Source organism: Chlorocebus sabaeus, chromosome 19, assembly GCF_047675955.1.
Source record: "Chlorocebus sabaeus isolate Y175 chromosome 19, mChlSab1.0.hap1, whole genome shotgun sequence".
Classification (NCBI taxonomy): Eukaryota; Metazoa; Chordata; class Mammalia; order Primates; family Cercopithecidae; genus Chlorocebus; species Chlorocebus sabaeus.
The window spans coordinates 25,424,740-25,435,900 of record NC_132922.1 but is presented as its reverse complement, the minus strand read 5'-3'; the positions used below and the strand labels follow the sequence as shown (position 1 = coordinate 25,435,900).

Below are 11,161 nucleotides of genomic sequence, written 5' to 3'. Positions count from 1 at the left end.
TAACCAGACGTGGTGGCATACACCTCAGTCCCAGCTACTCGGGAGGCTGAGGCAGGGGAATCGCTTGAACCTGGGAGGTGGAGGTTGCAGTGAGCTGAGATTGTGAGGATTCAAGAGAAGGTAGGTGGATCATCCAGCACAGTGCCTGGCACACAGTGGGTATTGCAGCAATGTTCTTTATTATTAATATTAAACAGACTATCAGCATCCTTGTTTTGTCAGTCGCTGAGGAGGAGAATGTAACTGAGGGTTTTGCAAGAATCAAACCAGTGACAGTTCAGCTTTGTTTCCAGGTGAGTGAGTCAGTTTTCCTCCATATCTGCAATTCTGGGCCACCCACTCTGTGCCCAGTCTCTGAGAGTGCTAGGCGGAGGATGCAGCCTCAGGTATGTGACAGCTCCCAGCAACAGGTTATTTCAATGCCACTAAAGCATGGTAGAAATGACTCTAATAATGCCACAATTGCTGCCATTTGCTGCATGCTGAGTGTGTTCTGGGACCACGGCCAAGTGCTTCCGGTTTTATACATTACATAATTGCATCCTCACAACCTGTTCACAGGTATTATTAGACATCATTACTGCCCCCATTTTATAGAACAGGAAGTTGAGGCATAGGGAGAGGATGTGACCTACCCAGAGTCTCAATTCTGGTAGGCAGCAGAGACTGCTCCTGAACGGGACCAACTGAGCTTCTTCAGTCTGTGAAGACTCAGGACCCGGAAGCGATAGGGCAGGACCTCAGGCACTCTGACAAGCCGAGCGGGCTGGCTGGTTTCTTGGCGGAGAGCAGTAGGTTTGGTTCCCAAGGTGCTTAACTTAATTTCTTCCTCCTGGGAAACATCCAATCTTGGCCTTTCGTGTGGAAGGGGCTTCTGGAAACTGGGCGTTATCCCTGAAGAGGAAGACCAGGCTTCCTCTCTTACCCCTGAGGAGACACAGCCTGCTTTGACCACCCCTCCTGCAGGAAGGGGGAAGAGGCTGACAATTTTCCAGACTTTTCTGATGTTCTCAATAGCTAAGGCAAGTCTATCCTGCTGCCTGCCACAATGCCTGGGTTTCTTTTTTTTTTTTTTTTTTTTTTTTTGAGACGGAGTCTCGCGCTGTCTCCCAGGGTGGAGTGCAGTGGCCGGATCTCAGCTCACTGCAAGCTCCGCCTCCCGGGTTTACGTCATTCTCCTGCCTCAGCCTCCCGAGTAGCTGGGACTACAGGCGCCCGCCACCCCGCCCGGCTAGTTTTTTGTATTTTTTAGTAGAGACGGGGTTTCGCCGTGTTCGCCAGGATGGTCTCGATCTCTTGACCTCGTGATCCGCCCGTCTCGGCCTCCCAAAGTGCTGGGATTACAGGCTTGAGCCACCGCGCCCGGCCAGTGCCTGGGTTTCTACCATTGCACCCATTTCTTCCCTTTCTTGTAACATGGGTTCTGTATCAGATGATTTCACTAATGGGGGCGTAAAGCCAGTGGCAGAGAAGAGAAATCTAGGTACCGGGATGGGGAGAGGAGTCCCAGAGAGAGGGTGGGAGAAAGAGCAGGGGGACAGGGAACTTCGTGGGTTCCTAAACTGGGCACCACCATACCACAAAATACAGACAATGCATAGGCTTTGTTTGTTCCACACAATTTTGTTTAGGAAATTTCTGCATAAAGGCAGAAGTTCTGGGATTGACTGTTCTATATTCTGCATAGTATCCATTGTCTGGGGTTGAGTGTTGAGGACCCACTTGGGACCTCATTTAAGCTCAGTTTATCACTGCCCCACTCTTTTTTTGAGTAGACTTCATTTTTCCCTCCTCCTGGCGCTGACCTGGATAGATATAAATGAAGCTAAAGACAGAAGTTCAAGTAGCTGCTTACGGAGCCCACAGCTCTGGGACAGCCTGAAACCAGGGGGAAAAGAAGAATATTTGGGGCCAGAGAGGAGTGGTCCCAAGTCCCCACAGAGTGAAAAAGTCAGTGGTCCCTCCAGGTCTTCACTGCTGCTTCCCATGTCTTCCAGGTCATTCCTGCACGGGACAGTCCACCATGGCCTCAGACCACCAGACCCAGGCGGGCAAGCCACAGTCCCTCAACCCCAAGGTGGGTACCTCTCGGAGGAGGGGGCATGCAATGCTCCTCTCCCAGACTTAGTTGCCCCTCTGTAAAATGGGCTTGGCATCTTTCTTCACAGGTACCCCCTCTCCACCCTGCCCCTCTCTCGGACTCAGTCTCCCCTACCCACACACTTGGGGCTGATTCTGAGAGTCCCTCTCCAGCCCATAGCTGGCATGCTGGGATTCCCAGTACCAGCCTCCGGCTTTGGAGACTTCAGTTTCTCTCCCTTACCTGTTTTCCCACACCCTGTTGTCCACAGGGCTCCCTGAAACTGGAGTAGACCCTCATTCTCAGTCAGAGGTGGGATTAGTAGTTGGAAGGTGGGTGTGAGTCCTGGCTCTGCACCTGCTGTGTGACCCAGGCCAATTATTTGATCCCTCTGAGCCTCTGTTCCATTTTTGTAAAAGGAGGAGTCAGATTTATTGCATAGGGAAGTTGTGAGAGCCAAAGAAACCAGGCTCAACCTAACACCCGGCCCGGGGTGCGCATCCACCTAACACCACAAAAAATCCCTTCTTTGATTTCTCGTCCACCTGCCCGCCCAAGGGCAGCAGGATCTTATCACAATGTCAGAGGCTTGTCACACCGAGTCTGCCCTCAAACCTCTATCGAGGAGCACCCACCTGGCTGCCCTCCTGTGCCTCTCTGCTTTGGTAACCCCAGGCACAGGTTCCTTCAGGAATGGCCCCTTGGTCTGACTCGGTACCTCCTAGGCCAGGGAAGCCTGAGCAGATGCAGCCCTTCACCTGCTCACCCCGATCTGTCCCTTATGGGCTTACTTTCCAGAAGAAGGACAGACAATAAATAAATGAATATATGATTTTCAGTAGTGAGAAGTGCTACAAATAAATGTAAACTAGGGGAAGGGGCTCCTGAGAGTTGCAATGGTTGTGTTAGCTCAGGTGTTCCAGGAGGGCCTCTCTGAGGAAGTGACTTTGAGCACACACCTGGGTCAAGTGAGGAAGCGGCTATGTAAAAATTGGGGGCGCCTTTGCGAGGCCGAGATGGGAGGACTGCTTGAGCCAAAAAGTTTGAGGCCAGCCTGGGCAACATAGTGAGATTCCATCTCCACAGAAAAATTAAAAATGGGGGTGAGGGTTGATGACAGCATCCAGACAAAAGGAACATCAGGCACAAAGACTCCAAGGTGGGAATGAGCTGGGTGAGTTTGGAAAAAAGCAAGAAGCACTGTCCACTAGACCTATGATGTGAACCATATAGGTAATGCAAAATTTTCTAGTAGCCACATCATTAAAAGTAAAAAGAAACAGGTGAAATTAATTTTCATATTATATTTTATGAAACCCAATATATCCAAAAGATGAGCATGTTAATGTATAATCAATATAAGAATTATTAGGCAGATATTTTACATTATTTTTTCCATTCTAAATTTTCAACATATGATATGTATTTTACACTTAGAGCACAGTATAAGTAATAGTATGGACTAATTATGCGTGCTCAGTAGCCATATGTTACTAATGGCTGCTGTGTGGGACAGTGCAGTTTTAAAGGATTAGACAATTTGTAAAATGTTGCCCTCCACTCTGTCGATTAATAACAATGCTAGTGAGCTCCTGGGTCCTCTGAGCTTCTGGGCTTTCAAATGCATGGAGAAACTACCCTTCCTCACCTGCCTAACCCTATTCAGGTGGACACCCCAGGCCTGCTCCCTCAGAAACTGCATTTGATCAAGATCCCAGTGTTACGTGCACAGGTTAGAGTCCGCAAAGTGCTGCTTCAATTTCAGCTGCATCAGACAAGCCTGGGCTTCAGTTTCAGCTCTTCCACTTATTCACGCGGGATCTGTAGCATGTCTTTTAATTAACGTAATTATGTCTCCCACAAGCAGCACAAATACTATGTGGTAACCGCCCACAAGCCCTTGTCTCCCAGGCCGGGGTAATAATAAACTAGCCCGAACTTCCATATTCTTGATTCCACATTTTACAGATGAGAGAACTGAGGCCCAGAGTATTGAATTACTTTTTAGGTTTGCACAACTGGATGTAACAGAGGACACAATGGAGCCCTTGTCTCCTGACCCTATCTCTGGCCGAGTCAATGACCGTAAAGGGCTGGGTCACTGATTGTAAAGGCTGGATTGAGCCCATGGAATTCACCTCTAAGCCCTGTGGGGCACCCCTTTTCCTTTCTTTGTGTGGCTAATCCCAGGCCTGGGAATCAGGGCTATGTTTATCCAGCCTGTGCTGACCATGTCGATTCTGTTGCTTCCCCCGCTGGGAGTGTGCTGACCTGAGCCCATATTTTCATCCAGGGGCAGTTTGCTGGGGAAATGTGGCTGAAAAAGCTCTGCCTCCAAAATTCTCACTGGAACCATGGAAGGTGGCAGCTAGCCTCATAGTTAATTTGGATGTGGGAGATGTTGGATGGGTCTCTTCACTTTGCAGAGCTTCAGTTTCCCTGATGGGGATCTTGTGAGCCCCCTCCCTTGGGCTGATAATACCAGGTGAGACAAGGGGAGTGAAGTCCTCTTAAGAAGTATTTCAAGGGGGAGCTCATAGGGACACCTGGGAATTCTGTGGAGGCTTGGAGAAAGGGCCCAGGTGTGTGTAGTTTTATGGGTGAAATGGAGGTAAGGAGTGTATATGAAGGTACTGGTGCAGCTCTAATGGGAGGAGGAGAAGCTCAAACGCGTGGTCTAGCACGTCAGTACTCCTAATTTGGTCCATAAGCCACTGGCACCAGCATCACCTGGGAGATGACTGGAAATGCAGAATCCGGGGCTGCACCCCAGACCTGTTCCCTCAGAAACTGCACTTATCCAGATCCCAGGTGCTACATGCACCTGTTAGGGTTCGCAAAGTGTTGCTTCCATTACAGCTGCATCAGACAAGCCTGAGCTCCAATTTCAGCTCTGCCACTTATTAGAATCTGTACCACATCTCTTAATTAACATAATTATGTCTCCCACAAGCAGAGCAAATACGGTGTGCAAATTATGCTCCCCTGAATCCTTCTAACAAACAATATCACAAGGCAGTTTCTGTCTTTGTTTCTTTTTCTTTTTAAAAAAATTAGAAGTGGGGTCTTCCCATCTTGCCCAGGCTGGTCTGGAATTCCTGGGCTCAAGCAATCCTCCCACCTCAGCCTCCCAAAATGCTGGGACTACAGGTGTGAGCCACCACACCTGGCCTGGGTTCTGTCTTTATTTCCCATTTTACAGGTGGGGAGACTGATGCTTAGAGAGGACAAATGCAGGCTCAAGGTCCCACAGCTGCTTATAGCCAGAGCCAGGGCTGTTTGATTTTTATGTTTGATTTGTCACTCTGGAGGTGAACCCTTCAGCATCCTTTGGGTTCTCTGAGCTCCCTCCCCACGTCTACCAGCCAACTGTCACTCCTCTTCATCATGATGAGGGTCTGAGTCTCGCTTCCCGTTGCAGATCATCATCTTTGAGCAGGAAAACTTTCAAGGCCACTCGCATGAGCTCAATGGGCCCTGCCCCAACCTGAAGGAGACTGGCGTGGAGAAGGCAGGCTCTGTCCTAGTGCAGGCTGGACCGTAAGTACCTGGGTGGCCTCTCCTGGTCACAGACTTTGGGTGAGGTGATCAGGTTGTGGACTGGGGGAATCTACCCGTGCTATTCTCCTGTCTGCAATCTGGGGACCAAGTTTTGGGGACTGGCAGTGTATGGAGATAATTCATGCTTTGCAGTCAGATACAGCTGGGTTCAAATCCAGGCTCCACCACTTCTGGGCTGTGTGGTGTTGGACCAGGACCTTCCCCCTCTGAGCCTCAGTTTCCTCCTCTGTAGGATAAGGATGACCATGTGCTCTGGGGATGAAGGGAAAGTGTCATGTAGAAAGCCTGATACAGAGGTCAAGGCAGGAAGATGGACATAGTGACTCATGAAGCTTTTAGAACTGCCAGTCTCTGGCTCCAGGAGTGTCCTCAATCCTGAGAGGTTTAAGGCTGGATGTCCCAGCTCTGCATCCACTCCTCCCTTCCCAAATCCTGACAATACTGGGTCTTTACAGATTTTTTGGCACACTTGGGGGCCAGGTCTGTATCCAAGAGAGAAGGGGAGCTGAATTGTTAACTCACCTTATGTCATGTAGCTGAGCATAGTCTTATGTGAGCCTGCAGAGTGTCTGGGACACAAACCACAGCTTCTCTCGTCACTCCTTCTCTGTCAAAGCCTCAGGATGTAGAAATGTCCACTGGTGGCCAGTAAGTCAGATACTGCTGGAGATCCTAAGGTGAGCCATACCACACCTCAAGGTTCTCAGGGAATTCTGCAGAGTTCCACCGCCCTACATGGGTCAGAACCTGAAGATGTGCAGAACACAGCTAAAGCAGTGGCTATGCCAAGCCTTGGTCATCTGACATGCTCAGGGAATCTGTTGCGTCCAAGAGAATCCCTTTCTGGATAACTGAGATTTGACTGTTTAAGCATCACTTCTGATTTTCAGCTACCTTTTCAAATATTTTGATGAAAAAAACTTTCCCAAAGAGATTTTACACTCTTCTGCTTTCTTTTTTTAAAAATATAACATTTAATATTTTTATTAACTATCATTTATTGTTTAAAACTAAGAATATAAGGTTTAAGGCAAAAAACTGTATGACTTCTGTTCACTACTCAGAAGTGACCATTATTAAGATTTTGGTATGAATTTAGATTTCCTTCTCTCTTTCTCTCTCTGTTTCCCTCTCTCTCTCTCTCGCTCTCTCTCTCTGTGTGTGTGTGTGTATAATCAAATCAAACTTGGATCATACTAAACATGATGTTTTATTACTCACTTTGGAAATTTTACAAGGTAGCATGAACTCTCTCCATGTCATTAAATAGCATTTTATGTTGGTGCTTTTCAAAGTCGTTTGAGAAAAATTCACATCAGATTCCCAGAAGGGAGATGCTTTAAAATGGAGGTTCTCGGGCCCCATGTCAGTCCCACTAAATCAAACTTAGCTCTAGAGCCTGGAATCTGCATTTAACAAGCTTACCTGGTGATAGTTACACCAGTTACATTTGATAACCCACATCCTATGCCCTTACTTACCATGGCTTTGTAACAGTCCATGATTGAATATGCCATACCCAGGCCCTGACTGTAGGATGTTTAAGTTTTTCAGTTACTGGATATTATAAACAATGCCACAATGAACATCTTTATTCAGATATCTGTGATCCCTTGACAACTGTTTTTTTGTTTATTTGTTTGTTTTGTTTTGTTGAGATGGAGTTGTAGCTCTTGTCACCCAGGCTGGAATTCAATGGCATGATTTCAAGTCACTGCAACTTCTGCCTCCCTGGTTCAAGCAGTTCTCCTGCCTCAGACTACTGAGTAACTAGGATTACAAGCATGCACCACTGTGCCTAGCTAATTTTTTGTATTTTTAGTAGAGACAGAGTTTCACCATGTTGGCCAGGCTGGTCTCGAGCTCCTGACCTCAGGTGATCCGCCCGCCTCGGCCTTCCAAAGTGCTGGGATTACAGGCATGAGCCATGGCGCCCGGCCCCTTGACAACTGTTTTCTAAGGACCCATTGCCTAAAGTAGAATTGCTGGATCAAGACTACTCTTCCAAAAGAGGATAATAAATATGATCTCCTCTTTCATTAATAACTTAGATTATTCCTCTGAACAGCCATTATCACACATGCTGAAATGTTTGCCTCTGCACTGGCTGGCCCCAGAATGCTAATCATTTTGAGATTTGTGTTTTTTTCCTCCTATTTTTTGCCTTCCTCCATTAGCCATGCCCGAACTGAAGGCCATCCCTCCCTCTTTAATGTACTATTTTTCTTCTAATGTGGATCTACAAAAAGAGTTTGGGCAGAGTCTAACAACAGGGACAAGAGAAGAAACAGATCCAAAGAGAGGGGTTTGGGCCCAACCGAGGGCTTCTGGGGTCAGTTCTCAGTGGTGAAGGCTGACTGTGCATCTCTCTCCCCAGCTCCACTTGCAGCCGTGTCATAGCTTGAAATCTGCCACAGTGGGAGCATTTACACCATGGAAATTGGCAAACGCTGCAAATAAAGAGTGTTAATTTTTGTTTTGTTTTTTGAGAGTTGGCTGTTAACTTACCAGTATACTATTGGCTTTAGTGCATGGCATCTATATGTTGGTATTTGTTGCGGGCCGTTATTTAGACCGCCTTCTTATTTCTTAACTGTGTTCCAGGTGGTTAAAGGCAGCATAGCACTGAGTTCTGGATAACTGGGGGGACTGTGCGCTTGGATTTGCCGTGCTAAGGTTCGGGTGGGGCTACTACATCTTGCCGAGTTGGGCAAGAGTGAACCCCAGGGGCCAACGTGAGTAGCCAGGATCCTGCCATAGGAAGCTTGGAGTGGAACTGACCTGCCCCGTTTCTCTCTGTCTCCATGGCAGCTGGGTGGGCTATGAACAGACCAACTGCAAGGGTGAGCAGTTTGTGTTTGAGAAGGGCGAGTACCCCCGCTGGGACTCATGGACCAGCAGCCGGAGGATGGACTACCTCAGCTCCCTGAGGCCCATCAAAGTGGTGAGCCCCCTGCCATCATTCTATTTCTTCTCTCTGCCCATCATCCTACTTTCTGTCTCTGCCACCTTGGAGCCGGAGGTCCTGAGACCAGGAAGGAGCCTGCCCCTCTAGCATTGTGCCCCTTCTGATTGGTGAGGAACCTCCTCACTGGGTGACCTTGCAAAAGTCATTTTACTTCCCTGAGCCTCAGTTTCTTCAACTGTAAAATGGGCGTATTGGTATCTACTGTCCTGAGATTCCAATGTGCTTATTAGCTTGAGGGTTGTCACGCTGCGCAACTCCAGGGGGCTCCAATTACAAGACTACGAAATGCTCCAGAGGGCACTATTCACATTCTGTTTTACGTGGTTGGTGCCCCCCACCCCGCAGGGTTGGGCAACTGCCGTCACAGAGTCATTGCTCAATAACCAGTAGCCATCAGAAATACAAGAAATTCTGAGTTCAGGACTGGAGGAGAAGGTGGTTTAGCTCTTCTTCAAGACTCGTGCCAGTGTGAGTTTTCAGTGCTTCTGAGATCCTGATTCTTACTAGTGTGTGTGTGAACTGTCGGGGAGGGGACAGGGCCCATCACTGCTCAGTTACACTCCCAAACCCTCCAAGCCCAGTCTAGCTCTTCCCAGGACCTACTGGAAGGTTGGAGAACACTGGACTTCACACCCCACAGACCCAGGTTCCCATGTTGGCTGTGCTGCTCCCAGCTCTGTGACCTTGAGCACGTCATTTGACCTCTCTGTGCCTCATTATTCTCATCTGCCAAATGGCATGAAAGGATTTTATGTCTAAGGGATAAGGGTTTTCTTATCTGAAAACCTTATCTTAAACTGAAAATGTTTAAAGGATTAGATAACTAAGCAAAATGTTATAGGAACAGGAGGATGGGAAGAGATGTAGAAATGAAGAAAAATCAAAATATCTCAGGTGCCTATTAGAGGCACAATTAGCCTGTGCATGTGTGTGTGTGCCCGCCTGTGTGTGTGTGTGTGTGCGCGCATGTGTGTGCCTGTGTGTGCCTGTGTGTGTGCGCCTGTGTGGGTGCGCACGTGTGTGTGCATGTGTGTGTGCGCGCATATATGAGTGTGCCTATGTGTGTGTGTGCATGTGTGTGTGCATGTGTGTGCCTGTGTGTGTATGCCTGTGTGTGTGTGCCTGTGTGTGCATGTGTGGGTGTGCACTTGTGAGTGGGTGGTAGATCGTAGCTGCCATTTATAAAAGAGAAACTTGAGGCATAGGAGGAAAAAATGACATTTCAGAATCAAATATTCCCCAAAGTGTTGCAGAGTGTCTGTTACATGAAAATGGCCCAGTAGAAACTTAACAAATGGCTGCGATCCAACAGCAGTTGTCATAGACACATGGTAGGTGCACTGGGCAGAGAGTGATGTGTGGGACATGCGGATCCCAACTCTGGGGCATGAGCATGGGTTGCGAAGGCCAACCCTGGGCCCCGTCACCCATACTCACTTCCCCACATCCTCTGCCAATAGGACAGCCAAGAGCACAAGATCATCCTCTATGAAAACCCCAACTTCACCGGGAAGAAGATGGAAATCATAGATGACGACGTACCCAGCTTCCATGCCCACGGCTACCAGGAGAAGGTGTCATCTGTGCGGGTGCAGAGTGGCACGTAAGCGCATTGCCAGCCCTAGCTCACCCTGCCCCAGGAACTGAGACTCCGGGGTCCTAAGTCCCGCTCTGCCCTGTATACACTGGTGATCTTGCACACATCGGTGTACTCTGCTGACCTCTGGCTTCCCACTGGAAAGTAAATGGGAATTCTCTGCCCACAGGTGGCTTACAGCCCCTGAATTTCTCTCTAGAGCTGCCTTTGGGGAAATGGCCTTTGGAGTGGAGAAACCTTGGCCTTTACCTCAGCCCCAGTGAGCAAGACATGTATGTTAGAGGGGCAAGTTGAGGCAGAGGGAGGATTAGGTTGAGGCAGGAGGGAACGAATGAGTTGACTAGTCTGAAAGCTGTGAGAAGCAGGAGGACCAGCCCATGCTGCCTTTGACCGCATGTGTCCCTAAGTTTGGGAACAGGAGGTGTCATTTTCCACTGAATTGAAGTTCCTGGGCACATCGACCCCAGCCATCAGCAATGAGGGATTTCTCATGGTAAAAATTTGGATTCCACGGGGGTTCCACAGATGAGCTTTGGGCAGCGGTGTGTTGGAAATAGCTTATATCAGCTTTTTTTTTTTTTTTTTTTTTTTTAATTGAGATGGGGTCTCGCCCTGTTGCCTGGGCTGGAATGCAGTGGAACAATCTTGGCTCACTGCAGCCTCCACCTCCCAGGTTCAAGCAATTCTCCTGTCTCAACCTCCCAAATAGCTGGGATTACAGGTGCCCACTACCAAGCTCAGCTAATTTTTTGCATTTTTAGTAGCGACAGGGTTTCACTGTGTTGGCCAGGTTAGTCTCAAACTCCTGACCTCATGATCTGCCTGCCTCAGCCTCCCAAAGTGCTGGGATTACAGGCGTGAGCCACCGCGCCAGCCTGGAACCGACTCTTACATTTTCAGAATTTGTGTGAACTGGTTGACTAATCATTGGTAGCTTGAAACCAGCCACAGTGGG

At 48.4% G+C, this 11,161-nt stretch overlaps 1 protein-coding gene across 1 annotated transcript; it reads left to right on the top strand.

The window, feature by feature from the left end:
• The first annotated feature begins 1,521 nt into the window (after positions 1-1,521).
• On the top strand, positions 1,522-10,231 carry LOC140709200 (beta-crystallin B2-like). Its single transcript, XM_073007130.1, has 4 exons — positions 1,522-2,077; positions 5,502-5,620; positions 8,453-8,585; positions 10,070-10,231. The coding sequence occupies exons 1-4, from the start codon at positions 2,024-2,026 to the stop codon at positions 10,214-10,216; spliced, it is 453 nt and encodes a 150-aa protein (XP_072863231.1). The 5' UTR covers positions 1,522-2,023; the 3' UTR covers positions 10,217-10,231.
• Positions 10,232-11,161: the final 930 nt, after the last annotated feature.

What these genes read in the sequence shown, in the direction of transcription:
- LOC140709200 (XM_073007130.1), top strand. Translation starts at nt 2,024, where the DNA reads ATGGCCTCAGACCACCAGACCCAGGCGGGCAAGCCACAGTCCCTCAAC. An exon ending in CACAGTCCCTCAACCCCAAG is followed by an intron (nt 2,078 to 5,501) that starts GTGGGTACCTCT and finishes TTCCCGTTGCAG; the next exon opens with ATCATCATCTTTGAGCAGGA. An exon ending in CCCTGAGGCCCATCAAAGTG is followed by an intron (nt 8,586 to 10,069) that starts GTGAGCCCCCTG and finishes CTCTGCCAATAG; the next exon opens with GACAGCCAAGAGCACAAGAT.